Genomic DNA, 16,301 nt, shown 5'->3' on the forward strand with positions numbered 1-16,301 from the left:
AACTTTGGTAATCCACGATATGGTATTCAGGCATGCATGTCTATGCAAGACATCTATCGTGTGAATCCTATGTATACGTTCCATTCATCGCGTTTGGCAAAGGCGGATGCGAATGGAAAGCTATATCATACTTCACATATCACCTCAATCCCTCAGGATCATACTCATATCCCCTATACTCAGCTTTCCAACTCTTCTCTTCAGCCCATTTCCTCATCCCATCTTCGTCCTTCGGTATACCCTCTTCTCTCGCTAGTTTATCTGCTTGAGCAGCTTTGATAACCGATAGCGCGACTTCAAAATTGACTTTCGGAGCATCGCCAAAATCAGGTAATAGTGATTCGTCGGGATCATTCTTGAGTATCGCCGGGGCGAGTTCGGCTAATCTCTTGGACCCTGCTACGATCATCGAGTCGGTCATTTTGGAAGAGCGGGAGATGATGGCTCCGAGGCCCAGTCCGGGGTATATGAGGGCCTGCAAGGGAAACAGAATCAAACATTGGATAAGACGTTATATCTCCCGGGACTGGAAGGAAAGACGGGATTCGGTCACGTTCGATATGGTACTGTAATCTGAATACGCATGATGTAAAGGAGAAGAATTGCATTACACTCACATTGTTGCACTCCGCCACGACATACTTCTTCTTCTTCCCTGGTACATCCACAGGATCGAATGGCGAACCAGTCGCCATCAGAGCTTTACCGTCAGTCCATTGATTAAGATCTTTGGGGCTATATGATATGAATGCATATTAGCTGAGTTGCGTCGTGTATAAGTTCAACCAGATTCAACAACTTACTCTGCTTCGCATTTCTTAGTCGGATTGCTAAGTGGGAAAATGATAGGTCTATCGACATGCTTGCTCATCTCCTTCACCTATATTGCCTACTCCTTCAGCTTCATAAACAACGGAAGTACTTGATACGGAAGCTGAACATACCACTTCCTCGGTGAATGCTCCAGCATGGGTAGAAGTGCCAATCAATACCGTCGGTTTTACTTTCTTAGCCACCTCTAACAATCCATTCTCCTCATCGCCTGAGCCCCACTCTTCCTCCGTGCGGATGAAATCATCTTCAATCTCGTCTCGTATTTTATCGTTCCCTAGTGACTTCTTGATCAATCCGTGCTTGTCCATCAGCCAGAACTGACTTGAGGCTTTCTTGGAGTCCACCTTTTTCTCATCTGAAGATTCCAGTACGATAGCATCCCGAAGCTGTCTTGCGATACCTAATCCTGCTGAGCCGGATCCATATATGATGATACGCTGATCAGAAAGCTACCGCATTCGATCAGCTCATCGTTCCTCCTTTGAAATTTAGTCAGACTCACCTTGGTCTTGGTCACAGCAATAGCAGCTTGTAACGCTGCCAGCTAAGTTCTTCATGTCAATGTCTGCACAGGGAATATACGAGAAGTTCATCGATTTATACTCACAGTGACCGCTCCTGTACCTTGTATATCATCATTGAACTGCTCTCAGTCAGCTTATCTTTCAAGTTTCTGTTTCACTCAAAATAACTTACCACAGTATGCTGGTCTCTGCGATTGCTAGGATATCAGCTTCCTTTCAGACGTGCAGCCATTCACGACTCACCTGTATCTCGCTAACAATCTCTGAGCGTTGGTTACTCCCTTCAAGGTTTATCAGCTTTGCCCTACTCCCGGACCGGAAAAAGGGACCAATAAAGCTGACTTACGAAATCTTCAAAATGTAGTAAACATCTCGGTTGATGCTTTTTCACCAGTCCGACAAACTTATCTACAAACTCATCGTATTTCTCGCCGCGTAGTCTTTTCTCCCTATAGCCCTGACAATCATACAACTCCATGATCAGCTGCGCATCAAAGTAACGATTTGAACCTGTCTTACAATATATAAATCATCCTTGAGTAAATCTTCATTATTCGTGCCTACATCCAAAGTGACCGCTAAAGCTTTTGCTGGACTGCGCAAGCATATAGGAGTAGATCAGCTAAGCTAGCCTAAGTAATTTCTGGGGACGTATTAGCTTACTCTACTCCAGCTGCAAGGGTGTATATCACAGCTTTAGCCGATGATATACCTATCCCGCCTGAGCCCTGCCCAGCTCGTCAGCTTGATTGGCCAATGTTCAGTGGAAGGGGGGTGGGGCACATACCTGATCTCCTATTCCTAATATCGCTTCACCATCGGAAACCACGATCTACCAAGTGAACATCGGTTTATCATTTACTCCTCGCTCCGTCAAAGATAATGCCGATGAGAGTGAGTACAGGGTAGGGGACATACCAAATCTAGATCTCTACCTTCACAAGCATCCAGAAAGTCTTCCTCCATCTTCTCAAATTCCGGTGGACTCAGATAAAGTCCTTCGCTCCTTCTAAACAAGTGAGAATAGTCTGAGATCGCATCTGCCTCTGTGGGCGTGTAGACTATGGGGAACATCTCGATTAGATATTTTGAAAGGAGAGCATAGTATAATGTCCAATTCTGGGCTGTATATAATAGCGATGATCATAGAATTGTTATATTAGCTCATGAGACTTGTTTGCGATTATGTATGCAAATGGCAAAAGGGAGGGAGTAAGTGCAAGCTTACATTTCATAGATGCCAGGAATGAGTTTTTGAGGATGTTAGTTTCTCTAGATTTATATTGCATATAGGCTCTTTCGACTTGTTCTTCCAACGTATCGACTCTACAACAACAAAGCATCAGTGTCATCATGAGTATACATTCATCACCTTCATCCCTTCTGCACCGCGAAACGGGTACTGAAAGTAGGAAGAAGCAGGATTACCCCTAACCTGGACTCACGCAAATGGTAATCTCCCTCTTAATCCCAGCTCATCTCTCTCATCCCTCGTGAATGCACTCCCCTTATTGAACCTTGGATTGTTCAGTATCGCCGGACCCCTGAGAGATACTTTGAGTTTACCTTGTTCTGTCGCCTTCGTAGACATGTTAGGGAATGAGGATGGTGAAAGATCGGAAGTGGACGAGGTGAATGGTCGGATTTGAAGAGAGGTAGGTCTACAAACTTGGCGGAGACGTGTGAGGGAATTTCGAGGTGGATGGAACGAAGGCATCTGACTGGCTTGCCGATATTAGATTGATTGAGAGATTAGATATGTACAGATGTAAAAGGTCTGAAAGGTTGAGGAAGAACTCGTATTCAATCTATTTTTGTGAAAGTCGCTACAGTGAGGTGACATCATATCAACCACAATGCAGGCACTAATCTAGGGTAACAAGACTGCAGTAGTATTCTCAAAATCCCTTGCTGGATCCTTCCCAAGCAACATCATGGCCAAAGAGTAGATGTTCAAACGTGAAGCAACATGCATAACAATCTTGCTATTTTTGCGAGTGAGATGTGCGTAAAGCAATCAACAGCATATACAATCCTTCCACTCCTATCTTTATCATCCGAATACCCTAATACTTTTGACCTTGTACTGAGAACCGAGCGACAGGACGGATCTCACTAATACCTATCACCTCTACCAGGTCTGGAGACAATCGACAAGATGCTATCTTTAGCTTGTAACACTGAAGTTTCGTCTATGACGCAAGACCAACCATCATCGATAATCAGCATTCATCTATCCGCTGATAAGAAGGTAATGGTGTGATCGGTCTACTCACCACCTATGATAGTAATCAAATCATCATCCTTTGAAACCTGGACATCGGCACCAGTTTCAACTCTGATCCTAGAGATAGTTGATCCCCTATCATCACGATGTCAGTTACACCCTCCTACTGAGGTCGAGAAAATGAATAACTCACTTTGATCCGATGATTCTAGGGAATGCAGATCGAGGTAAACCAGTCAAGAGACCGACTGCACGGTGTTTCCAATCAACAAATCATCAATGATCCTTCTTCGGGTAAAACCCACACATGGACTGATGAAGTGAACTCACCATGAGTAGCAGCCTTAGCCTTTTCCAAAGCGCCCTCCAAGACTTCCACGGCTCTATCAAGATCCTGCTCCTCCTTAGCCCTGACCGACCAATCTTGTTCACCCTCAGGGTAATTCTGATAATTCTCAACCAGTTCGAAATCACCTTCAACATCTACCGGATCATCCTCGTCTCCACCAGACAAGTCGATCCTGGCTGTCTTAGCAGCTAAGCCATTCCCATTGGTATTGGAAGCAGAGGTCTTGGAAGGAGCGGCAGGTTTAGGAGGAGCAGTAGGGATAGTGATGAACGCTCCGACATTCCTAATTTGCCTGATCAAGTTTTGTTGATCGGCGATAGCATGGTAGTACTTGGTAGGGATCGAGATTGTCCTAGAGGGGTAATCATTCGAGGGAGTAGATCGACCCTGTCTTGAATCGGTTCGTGCAGGTCTCTCATTTGACACCTAGCAGTAGTCAACCAAAATTTGTCAGCTATGTTGTGCCAAGGCGACCACCAGTCCAGCTTACTTGTAAGAGCTCAGCAGCTTTGGCTACGACTTCCTTGGTACCGATCACTTTCACAATATCACCCTCGGGAGCATCACCAAGGTCAGAGGCATTTTCAATCTCGCCAACGGATGCATATTGTCTTGATCCGGGGAAGTGAACGCTGCGATTGAGACAAGTGTCAGTATCCAACTATCAATGGTTCATATGCAATTCATCTACTCACGTAGCACCGGTCTTCCTTTGTAGATCTTGCAAAGCCGAACCACCTCTACCGATCTTCGAAGCATGTTGAGATTGAGGGACGACAACACCAATGATGATGGTTTCCTTCAGGACTGAAACTTGCTTCTCCAATTCAGCTTTGATTTTCTTGACGATCTTGCTATCACCTCGGAAACGGACCACGTCAGGGTTGGCATCACCGGATTTGGGGCTGGGTGTGCGTAGTCATATCAGCTGGCGAACTCCTAGCGAATCCGAGGGGAAAGTGGATGTTTACTTACAAGGTGACAAGACCGGATTGCTTGAATCCCTCGGCAGGTCCACCAGCAGCTGCGATGGTCTCTCGGAGTCGTTGACCACCTTGCCCAATGAGAGTTCGGTGCTGAAGAGATCAAACAGAGTCAGCATTCCGCCATCGAATGAAATGGAAGCACATCATCATCATATTGCTCTTCGAATCATCTCTTTCGGTTCTTATACCTTTGCCATATCGCCATATGTCTTCACCCAGAGCTGTCCCTTCCTCCTATATCCTACTCATGATAGTCACCCAAAAGACACACTCACATATTTACTATCGACCTTCAACTCATCTTCCACCTCATCCCCTAATTCCTCTATCAAACCCAAAATCGCCTTCTTCGCAACCTCGATAGCCTTCTTATCACCTTTGACCGTAACAGTAGTCTTGGTGGCATCTTTTTCATCGGGTGTTTTCTCAATATCGATCTGAGCATTGGACTCATCCTTGATCTTATTGATTGTAACTCCACCTTTCCCTACCACTTGAGCAATGGCTTTGGTCGGAATCTTGAATTGGATCTCTTGTCTTGATTCACTCTCGTACTCTGCTGCCTCCAGAAGTTCGGCTTTAGCAGCTGCAACTCCCTTTTTACCACCTCGAATGATGACTTCATCAGGTTTTTGATTTTCTTTAGAATCTCGAGGGAAAGAAAGTTTAACACCGTATTTCTCTTCTAACCTTATGGCGTATTTTCCACCTTGACCTATCAACGCAGGTTGGATAGAACGTTTGATATGCAAAACCTCGGTAGTTTCATCTTCGAGTTTCTCAATTTGAAGATCAAGTCGTTTCTTAGCTTCTTCTACAGCTTCTTTTCGGCCGACAATCTGCAAAAAGGTAACTCAAATGGTCAGCTATGTCCATACCTTACTTAATCACCACGTCATATAGACATCCTTTATAATGCAAAGAGAGATTTACCCACCTTACAATGGACAACAGGTTTCTTACCACCTTTCTTCCCAGCAGCCCCAGCCGACTCATCATCATCGAAGTTAACTTTAACTCCCAATGTCTCTCTGAGCTTATTGATAGTCGCACCGGAAGTACCAACCAAATGAGGAACGTAAGTTTTCAAAACGTTGAATTCGATCGTAAAGCCATTAACGATATCATCGTTCTTGGCATCTTCTACAATCTGTTTGATCTGTCCTACGACCCTATCAACCTCGGTTGATGGTCCTCTAACAACCACTGAATCTTCATCTACACCCTTGTTTTGTGTGGGTTTACCATTGGTAGCTGACGAGCCAACTTTGACGTTTACAAGTTGATCTTCACCTATCAAAGCGTTTAAGACTGTACCTCCTGATCCAATGATGAATCTATGCCATTTCTTTTCGATATTCAACGTCTCAGTCTTGATGTCCGCTGCGTCCTTGGCTAACTCTTCAATAGCCTTGGAAGCTCCAGCAAGGATCTCTTTCAACTTGGCGTCTCTAGCTTTCTTTTCTGTTGGCAGACTATCTAAAGGACCGGTGTAAATCAGGGTCACTTCAGAAGATTCTTCTTGAGCAGGTGGGAAGACAGTCGTAACATTATGTGATTGTTCAAATTGATTAATCTTCGATCCTTTCTTACCAATCAACAAAGAGTGGATCAAATGATCAATTTCGACCGTGGTGGTTCCAGCAGGTAAGATCGATTTGACCAATGAAGCTACTTCATCTTTCACTTTAGATACTTCCGATTTGTTTTCTCCTACAATTTCAATCACCACTGATCCTGTATTGGCCACGGCCGAAGCGAATGGTGGGAAGATCTTGACTCCAGAGTGTGAATCGGCTATAGATCTCAATTTAGATGTTCTGATGAGGTATCGTAGCACCTTCTTGGCGTGAGCTAATGGGTCCGAAGTGTTAGGTCGATGAAGGGTGACTACATCTACCATCTCTACTGAGATGGCGTTGGCCTTGTCCATGACCAGTGTGAGAGCGGGAATCAGAGAAGGTTGAGGACCTCTGATCACACATTGATCCGAGGGATCATCGACAGGTGGTAATTCAACGATACAAGAAGTTTGATCTAAAATCTCATCCGCGGAAGAACCGACCAAGAACCTATGTTGTCTCTTTGGAATTGAAATCTTTAATTCTCTAAGTGAATCATTCAATTCTTCATACCGTTTTAAGATTTCTTGAACGACCAACTTGACTTTTTCCTTTTCACCTTTAACCTTGATTGATAAATCTCTATCCTTGGGAATGACATCGGTGTCGTCCGTTTCACCTTGAGATTGTTTTTCCAAAGCTTTCCATACGGCTGGTGGAGGTACGTGAATCTTGACCTCACCTTGACCCAACTCTTCTTCCAATTGCTTGGCTTTGACCCCTTTAGGTCCAGCAATGAAAGGGTAGTAAGAGGAAGGGATCGTCTTGATAGAAGTGGAAGTTTGAGAAGTCTTGAAAGAGATCAAAGATAAAATCTTGTTCTTGGCGTCATTACAAGAGGCTGAAGGACCGGTGACAGAGATGGAAACCAGGGGTTCATCATCCTCTTCATCATCTTCATCGGCATCTTGGTCTTTCTCATTAGATTCCTTAGGATCATAAGCAGGAAGATTCTCTCTTTTGGGGACATCGATTCTAGTCTGAGTGGATTCGGTAATCGATTTGAGTGTCGAACCTTTTGGACCGATGATCGTTCCCAGAGTAGTGATAGGGACTTCAACTGAGATGGTGACGGGTTTACTCAAACCTCTTTCAATCAATCTTCTAGCGATAATCAATTTCTTCTGATCCGGACCTCTGATTAAGAAAGTCTTGAGACCGGTTCGCATTTGAGTGGAAGATTCGACAATGACACCAGTTTGTTCTCTAACCTTTTGGATTGTCTCTTGAGCAGTTTTACCTTGAGTCAAGTCCGCAGCGGGGATTGAGAAACTATCACTGAATGGGTGAGACGCAGCAGTGGGTGTACCGGCTCGACCTAAGCCACCTGAAGTGTTGGGTTTAACCTTTCCACCGGTAGCTTTCACAGCAGATGGTTTGGAAGCCCAAGCGGAGATGGCAGGTTTGGTGATGTTGGTAGCCGGAGCTGCGGAAGCGCCGAGTGAAGGGAAAGCATCCTCAGATGAAGTATCAACCGAAGTGGAAGGACCATTGTCATTGTTGTTGTTGAAACTTTTAGCAGCAGGTGGAGCAGGAGCAGTCGAACCACTGAGCGATGGGAAAGGATCAGGGGCACCTTCGAGCCCGTGTCGCTGTGGAGGGGAAGTGTGAGATCAGCATATTTCGTGACAGGCTTTCCAGAAACACGACAGCTATTGTCTGATAGGTGATGGCCATAGCTAAGCCATGTACTCACCTTTTGAAGTTCAGCAGCAGAGAAAGACATCGTGTGACAGTGAGCTTATCTTTTGGTGTTAGAATGCGTTGTAACCGTTAACCTTTAGACCGAGAAAACAGAAGACCGTAGGCTGGGTGTATCCGTTTTCAAGACAGTATGATGATGTTTCTGTTGGAGATAGAAGAGCCAGCGGGGTGTATGGATGACTGAGCTGGTTGAGAGAAGGAGAGATAGAGATGTATCGAACAAGATATCCCAAGGAACGGTGAGCAGTGAGCACGACAGGATCAGGAGCATTGGTACCGCTCAGGGTCGTCACATCTCCCATCGCGTGGTGTTGATCAACCTCCACTTTTGGTTCATCTGTCTGCTAAATGGATGCTCAAGTCTACAAAATGGCTAACCTATCCAGATGGGATGAGATGCATGGATGGCCTGCTTCATGAGCTTACCAAACCCGTTCTCGAATAGATGAAGACGACATCTTGGTACGGAGAAAATGAAAGAACACTACAAATATAACGGAATATGCCACAGTCATGGATGGGAATAAGAATGAAGAATAAATGCTAAATCGGCCCAGAAATGATAGAATAAACAGATTGTATAAGGTGTATCTGTGTATCTAAAGGATGAGAACGATGTCTATGTCCATCGAAAATTTTACTTCTGTCTTCGTTCCACAGCTTGTTGCTTCACGCGTTTCTCATAAGCATTCTTATCGTTTCTACAACCAACCAATATGATCAGTACGCAGGATCAAGGAAGAGTAAGATGGCATGACCTACTTGTACATCTGGTAAGCATCTATCTGAGCTGGATCACCGATGTTAGGGTTATCTAAGAGATCTTGCACACCAAGAACAATCTGGATAACGGGAAAGAAACAATATCAGCTGGGATCGGTACATTCTTAAGCCATTAACTGACCTGTTTGATTGTGATCGACGGTTTCCAATTCTTCTCTTCATCCAAAATCGACAGGCAAATGGTACCAGAGGGATATACGTTAGGATGGAAGAGAGGAGGGTCGAATTTACCTGTAAAGGAACATTATGTCAACTTGTGCGTCTTTAGCAATTCCTCTGACCATGACAACTGACATTTGGGTGGTTTCGTTGGGAACTCTGATCAGTAGGATACATCGTCAGCTACGCACGATTCGAGTAGCAGTCTCATCCAATCAGCTCACCATCAGGGAAAGTCATCATCACTTTGTATACACCTCCTTCCCATATCGTCTATCAGGATAGTATCTCGTCAGCTCAGCTCGTCTTTTCTGCACCTTCTCATTTTGAAAGTACGAGATATATGATATTTTTTCGCGCTATATCGATGGACTCTCCGAGATCAATACTCACACCCGCTTTCCCTGGAATTCCTACTTCCCACAACATAATATTCATCGTCCCATCAGCAGCTTTAACAGGTTTAGCGTAGAATCCCTGATAATTGTGAATTAGCAGGACGAAAAGACAGCTAAGCTGACCACTCCGGAGAGCTGAAGGTAGCTGACAAGTACGCTTACTCACAAAGGGATGATCTTTCCTCCAGTTCTTTCGTTCCTCATGTAATCGAGCTTGAGCGAGGTTGGACTGAGGGATGAGGATGAGCTGGCTTCTGCATTTAACAGGATAGATGCTGAATGATGAAAGCTCACCATTGTTTTCCATGAATTATATGTGGATTCAGATGTGTGTATGAGTGCGCGATGATGGCGTATGCCAATCTATCTCAGATGAAGAGCAAAGGAAAGGCAAAGATGAAAGTGAGATACTGGTGTTCAACGGTTGAGGTGGACATGATCTACTTTTGATCTGTTGACATGGACAGGTCCGAGCGCGATGTTCCACAGGAAGGTACACTGATTAATTTTCTTTTTAGTTGACTTGTTTTTATCCCATTCCGAGGCTAATTGATACCGGCGGTTGTGATTTCCGGGTAGAACAGTCCAACTGTGCAGTTGAACAATCGCAATCTCACACAAGGAGATAACGACAAAAGCACGTCACAATCACTTACAACACACAGGATCATCAGTCAGTCACTGGCTGCACCTTGTTTACTCTCTTCAAATTCGAAACCTAGCTATCCAATCATCTATCAAAAGAAAGGAAAGATAAATCAGCAATACCAAAAAATGGGCGTCAACGCCGTCATCCCAGCTGCGGTCCAATCCACCCTGTCCCATCAATCCCAGCGCCAAGAGTCATTTCCTTACTCTCATCAATCTCACCCACAGTCCTACGCGAATATAGTGAAGAACGGGAATGGGTTGACTATCGATCAGCTCAGAGCGGAAAGCTATGGATCGACGGCATCGACTCTTGATGATGCAGAGGATAATGGAGTGGAGGGTAGTAGTAGGAGAGCCAGTCCGGGTAAGGGAAAAAATCTGCAAAAGTACGACGATCATGCGGATGATCTGTATGATGGAGAGGAGGACGAAGAAGATGATGATGATGATGAGGGAGAAGAGTTTGGTATGGAACCTGAAATACCTGGTATGCCCTTTTCAGCTTTCTTACTGTTGTCCAACTCATCAAATAGCTGATAAAGAAGGTATGGATAGTCACATGGAAATACATGTCAAGGTTATACCTACTTGTACCGATAATCACAATGGTATGGCTAGCCCTCTTGATATTGCTAGTAACATTCGCATGGTCAGTCCTCCCTACCTGCTTTCAGTTAATTGCCAATCGGCAGTGGGAAATCCGCAGTCCTGCGTATCTCTTCGAGCGAAATAGTCTTATGGTCAAGTATTCGATGTTCAATGCTGACTATACTATCGCATTCTACCTAGGCCACCGACCAAGCGTGAACGTGAAGCAGGTCAGAAATATCCCCACCCGATCTTATTCAAACCTTTCTTAATCGGTATATTCGCTTCATGCACTGTTCAGACTATAAGAGTACCCGTGTGGGTAGTAGTGTCGTGGTTCAGGTTAAGTACTGGGCAAACTACTTTCTGGTGAGTGTCTCAAATTTAACTTTCATACATAATCTTCCCTCAAAATCAGCAATACATCTCTTTCTATCTTGACTTCGTTAGACGGATGTTGTACGCTGTACATTGAATTACTAATCTTCTTGTGTCATATCTCATTTCCAGGTCGACATCCCTCCACGCAATAATCCATGAACTCCTCCGACTCTCCACCCTGCCTCTGATAACTATTTCCCCCACATCAGGCTTCCATTCGTCCTATTATCTGGGTCTAGGATGGGGTCTGGCAGAAGTGACCTACGGGATTATCCAGGGATGGGAACAGATCGAACTCTATAAAGAAGTGATGCGGCCATCTGGATCACTTAGCTTATCTTGCGACCCTAATGACCATGACGTCGAAGCTCAAACTACAGGTGGTAATGGTACTACCAGGCTGAGTAAAACGCAGGAAGGGATGTTAAGCAGTGTGCTTGAACGAAGTGACGAAGAGGATTCTCAAGTCATATATGATGATCCTAATCAGCAGGATCAGGAAGAGGAAGAGGAGGAAGAAGAGGAAGAAGAGTTGGAAAGGAAAGTTGAGATTCTCGAAAGGATGAGAGCGAGGAGAGGTGAGCTCGATTGTCATTGTTGCAGGACAAAGAACGTAACAGCTAATTAGTGCATATTGTAATTTAGATCTAGAGGAAGTTATAGGTCTTCCATTCCCGGTAAGTCTTATTATTCCATTTACCGTCTGACAATGAACAATACTGATTAAGGTAATTTGGGCGTTGTGATATTCAGAATATCCCATTCCCACTTCATCTTCTATGGCGACTCGACACCCTCCTTCTCAACCTCGGTCTTACCTTACTCCTCTCTTCATTCTATTTCAACTCCACACCAATATACCGTCACTCTCCCTTCGTAGTACGTCACGACGCGGCTGTACCCGACTCCCAACCGCATAAATGGTTATGGCAAGTATGGGCTTTGGTATCGTTGTTGCATGTGGCGGTAAGCTTGGTTTGGAAGGTTGTCGGTAGGGTTGGAATAGGTGCAGTCACCTGGGGTGTAAGTGTATCTCTAATCCTCACTTCATGCAATGAACTCTTGAGCTGATGCAATTCATGCTGTAATCTGTAGGGATTGATCGTTGCTTTAGGAAGTGTATTTGCAGGATTGGGATGTTGGGGTGGATTAGTCTAATGCTCTAACGGACATGCGTATTGGCGTTAGGGCGAAGATTAAGGAGCTCACCTAAAACATGTACTGATGAAGGATGAGATTCACTGAACACGGGATTATCCATGGTGGATTCATCAATTCAAGTCTTCTGTTCGTTTTGTATAACGTATACTGTAACACTATTTTGACGATCATTTCAAAAAGAAAACTCTGTACTTTACCAGAATCATTCATGAAAATGCATTGACTCGATACGCATATGTATCGTTCTTGCTTTTTCAAAGCAGAAATATATCTTTGATTTTGATTGATATTTATGCCTGAAAGCTGAACCTGCTTCATTGGTTCTACATATTACATGTTACATGGAATTGCATGAGTGGATGAACGGATGAATGGTATTTATACAAACACTAACTTATCAAAGATTTCAAGACTATCTATCATGAATGATCGTGCTATCTTCAAGCGACATGAATACTACCAAAAATCATCTTCACCTCCTCCACCTCCTTTCTTACCTCCAGCAGTGACTTGTCTCTGATAGAATTCCGATACTTGTTCAGACGAAGTAGCTTCATCTGCCGATTTATCATCTCTGATCTTGATGAATCGTGGGAAACGCAGTGAGATACCTCTAGAATCGACCTGTTGTGCCAAGGAGAATTAGCAAACACATTGAATTGTCGATTATCTTCGAATCATTATATAGAATAATTCGGATCTCATTCACAACGCTTGCTGCCGAATGTGGAGAAATCCACCTACCAAACCATGAGCAGCCGCATAAACAGGACTCAAACTCAAATCAGCCGTCAAAACCTCCCAAACGATCTTCGGTTCGAACCAAACGTCTGGTTTCGCATTTCCAGTTTCGATATCGTTTCGTACCGTTTCAATCTCTAATGGCTTCAAAATCTCATACGATTGAGATAAGAATTCTTCAGAGAAACCAGTACCGATCTTACAGATAGTTTGGAAATTTTCTGAGTCTTGATCATAGCATGCGAGGAGGAATGCACCGTATACGGCAGTCCGTTTACCTTTACCGTGATAGGCTCCTACGACTACTAGGTCGAGGGAATCGCCTACTCCGGATAAGTAATCTTTCTTCAACTAAGACCCAAAAAGCAATCACCGTCAAGTCAGCTACCACCACCACGCTTTCATATCAGAAGTGATAGTTAACCCACCTTCAGCCAATTCATACTCCTTCTACTGGGTTCATAAGTCGAGTTGGCAGTAGTCAACATCTTTACCATCAGACCTTCACATCCATCTTTCACGCTTTCTTCCAAAAAGGCTGCTATCTCTTCTGTAGATTGACTATCGGATGATTTGGCGAATGCAAACTCTGATTCAACAGGTTGGAAATGTTCTTGAAGTAACGCTCGACGTTCTTTAAGCTCTTTCGTCAAAAGCGACTAACGTAATTTCTCATAGTCAGCTATCATCACAACAAATGTCATTTATGTCCAGCTGAGACTTGCCTCTCCATTCAGATACAAAAGGTCAAAAGCGAATAGATGAACTCGCACAGTGATATCTTCAGCTTTCACATCTTTCCTCTTCCTCCTACTGAGATCTTGAAATGGTAGGATCTTCTTCGTTTCCAGGTCGTACGCCACAGCTTCAGCGTCAATGACAAACGATTGGACAGATGGTTTTATCGCCTGAAACGTTAGTGGATGAGCTATGACCAATTCGATCTCCGAGTAGAATGAGAGCTCACCCTTGGTACCTGTTGAACCAAATCCGGATACTTTGCACTCATGTTTTCTGAATTTCTACTGAACACAGCGATCGACCCATCGTCCAGCAGATGCACCTGCGCTCGTTCACCATCGTATTTATACTCGCATGTAAACTCCTTCCCTTCAAATCGATCAAGTACCTCTCCAATAGCTTTAGTAGGTTTAGCCAACATTGGTTTGAGCGGAACACCTGAATCACCTCATGTCAGCTATGTTCCGATTCAACGAATGATAAAGCTGACCTGGTGTAAGTTTACATCGTTCCTTCAAGCCCTCTACACCCACTTCCAGTAACGCAGGGATGACAAGGTCATAATTCGGCAATTCGCTGAAGTGTACCTTATCAGCTGAAGATGCAGCATGGACATGAGGATAGCTAACTGACCTGTAAACAGATTTGACAATTTCCGCTCCTTCCTCTAACTTAGCCGCAAGCTTATCATGAGGTATCTTCTTGTCGCCTATGCGCATAATCAGCAGGATCTCTTTGTATGTTGAAGCATTTGAAACCGCACTTACCCATCGTTTTCAGCACTATCGCATGAGCCAAAGCTACTACCAGCGTTTTATCTGCCAAACCTATCCTCAATTTACCTTCCAGCGATCTAACGATGAACTTCGCTTCGTTCCCTTGACAAGCTGCTAAGAGCTTTTTGATAATACCGACCTTTTTGGCTTGCGACTATCAAAACGACGATAAGCTTAAACGTTTCGAGTCAGAACGCTCATGAAGAGCTTACAGCATTTCCAGTAGCTTTCGCTATCTCCGTCAAATTCTGGAACACGTATGGGACAGTCAAAGCTTTGGGTTTGAACATTGTAGGCTGGGTGTTTCTCGAATTCTGCACATTTTAGATATATATATATCAGCAACAGGAATTTTATCAACAGGCGAGACAATGAAAACTTACCATAGCTACTTTTCCCAAATCACCCTCTTTCCTTAAATCCTCCTTGATCTTAGTTGTTGCTCGACCCGTACTCTCCGCTATAGCTTTGATCAACAATGTCTCTCCTATACCCAGTTCTATACCCATATAGTCGGGGCACAGCTAGCAATACGAAATCAGCACAGCGGAAGATTCACTTGACTTGAGGCAGACAAGACGTACTCTGTTGATACATAGGTATACCACCTTGAGCAAGTTTGAATCTTTCGCTTGTTTCGCGGTATCTCTCTTCGCTACCACCAAGAAGAACTGAGTGAGAAGTTCCAGTATCTCGAGACGTTTCGTGGTAGCTTCGATCTTCTCAAATGTCGATACTAACGCAGCATACGGTACACTACAAAGAAAGACAGAGTCAGCTGATTATGCAGGTCCAAATACGTGAAGACAGCTCACGCTTCACCATCTTTCCAACCTTTATCAGCCACCGGTACAGACTTGTGGTTTTTGGTAAATATCGATGCGCTGATATATCGTCAGAAAATCCGATCTCGAGAGCTTCGTCCTCATACCATGAGAGGCGTAGAAAAGCGAACATACAGCTTAACAGCAGCGGCTTCTTCCTGCTCATCCTCCTCGTCCTCCTCTTCCAGCTCTTCTTCACCTTCATCATCGTTCGTCGGACTTCCTCTTTCCAAATCCACGTCCGCATCCGCTCGTTCCTCCGTTTTAACTTTCGGTTTTGACGAAGAAGCCTTAGCGAATATGGATGCAATAGGTTCACCGCCATCTTTCCCATTTGCTTTACTCTTCTCCTTGTCTGTCGAGGAGGAGGTTGATTTGGAAGGTTCAGATGACGATTTGGGTTTCTCAACTCTCTTAGGTGCTGGGGCGAATATCGAGGCTATCTTCTCTGGTGAAGTTTTGGGTTTCTTATGTGGTGGTGAGGATTCTCCTGATGATGCATCAGCGACTTCTCCATTCTGCAATGGCATTAGGAGAATAGAAGCTGACCTTCTGTTGACTTTTTGTCAGGTTGTGAGCTGTTCATTACCACTTTGGAAGAAGAAGCGCCATTGACAGGTTGTTCATCCTCTTCGTCGTCGGATTGAACGACGCGCTTCTTCTTCTTGACGATGTTGTTTCTCGCTTGAAAGTCTATATACGTTTGTAACGTGTCAGCTGTAGAAAATTGCGGGGGATCGCTGAGCTGACTTACCGCCCATGATGTCGGTGATGTGCTTGGTGAAAGAAGAAAGGGGAATATACAATGACTTGAATGGATCGAAAATCACAACTTGTAATGTTTCACGACCG

At 44.3% G+C, this 16,301-nt stretch overlaps 5 protein-coding genes across 5 annotated transcripts; 1 reads left to right on the top strand and 4 right to left on the bottom strand.

The window, feature by feature from the left end:
* Positions 1–139: 139 nt before the first annotated feature.
* L199_005160 (uncharacterized protein) lies at positions 140–3,075 on the bottom strand (the record flags this gene model as incomplete). Its single annotated transcript, XM_064890874.1, has 15 exons — positions 140–475; positions 618–735; positions 804–880; positions 945–1,283; positions 1,337–1,378; positions 1,442–1,477; positions 1,531–1,546; positions 1,602–1,639; positions 1,705–1,815; positions 1,878–1,953; positions 2,022–2,086; positions 2,146–2,190; positions 2,277–2,482; positions 2,587–2,684; positions 2,804–3,075. The coding sequence occupies 15 exons, from the start codon at positions 3,073–3,075 to the stop codon at positions 140–142; spliced, it is 1,875 nt and encodes a 624-aa protein (XP_064746946.1).
* A 398-nt stretch (positions 3,076–3,473) lies between these two features.
* On the bottom strand, positions 3,474–8,268 carry L199_005161 (uncharacterized protein; the record flags this gene model as incomplete). The annotated part of the gene is made up of 10 exons (XM_064890875.1): positions 3,474–3,550; positions 3,635–3,720; positions 3,779–3,833; positions 3,916–4,360; positions 4,425–4,566; positions 4,630–4,839; positions 4,910–5,010; positions 5,196–5,759; positions 5,858–8,134; positions 8,239–8,268. 10 exons carry the CDS (start codon positions 8,266–8,268, stop codon positions 3,474–3,476), a joined length of 3,987 nt encoding a protein of 1,328 aa, XP_064746947.1.
* A 615-nt stretch (positions 8,269–8,883) lies between these two features.
* Positions 8,884–9,883, bottom strand: L199_005162 (uncharacterized protein; the record flags this gene model as incomplete). The annotated part of the gene is made up of 8 exons (XM_064890876.1): positions 8,884–8,947; positions 9,009–9,088; positions 9,151–9,260; positions 9,324–9,347; positions 9,413–9,461; positions 9,582–9,665; positions 9,753–9,815; positions 9,881–9,883. 8 exons carry the CDS (start codon positions 9,881–9,883, stop codon positions 8,884–8,886), a joined length of 477 nt encoding a protein of 158 aa, XP_064746948.1.
* A 477-nt stretch (positions 9,884–10,360) lies between these two features.
* On the top strand, positions 10,361–12,364 carry L199_005163 (uncharacterized protein; the record flags this gene model as incomplete). The annotated part of the gene is made up of 7 exons (XM_064890877.1): positions 10,361–10,724; positions 10,793–10,886; positions 11,027–11,194; positions 11,336–11,784; positions 11,852–11,883; positions 11,960–12,229; positions 12,302–12,364. The coding sequence occupies 7 exons, from the start codon at positions 10,361–10,363 to the stop codon at positions 12,362–12,364; spliced, it is 1,440 nt and encodes a 479-aa protein (XP_064746949.1).
* Positions 12,365–12,823: 459 nt separating this feature from the next.
* L199_005164 (uncharacterized protein) lies at positions 12,824–16,210 on the bottom strand (the record flags this gene model as incomplete). Its single annotated transcript, XM_064890878.1, has 15 exons — positions 12,824–12,991; positions 13,112–13,459; positions 13,537–13,767; positions 13,834–14,016; positions 14,076–14,287; positions 14,340–14,425; positions 14,483–14,558; positions 14,617–14,779; positions 14,838–14,939; positions 15,009–15,149; positions 15,210–15,381; positions 15,441–15,509; positions 15,585–15,939; positions 15,999–16,142; positions 16,204–16,210. 15 exons carry the CDS (start codon positions 16,208–16,210, stop codon positions 12,824–12,826), a joined length of 2,457 nt encoding a protein of 818 aa, XP_064746950.1.
* Positions 16,211–16,301: the final 91 nt, after the last annotated feature.

The sequence above is a fragment of the Kwoniella botswanensis genome, chromosome 1, assembly GCF_036426115.1.
Source record: "Kwoniella botswanensis chromosome 1, complete sequence".
NCBI lineage: Eukaryota > Fungi > Basidiomycota > Tremellomycetes > Tremellales > Cryptococcaceae > Kwoniella > Kwoniella botswanensis.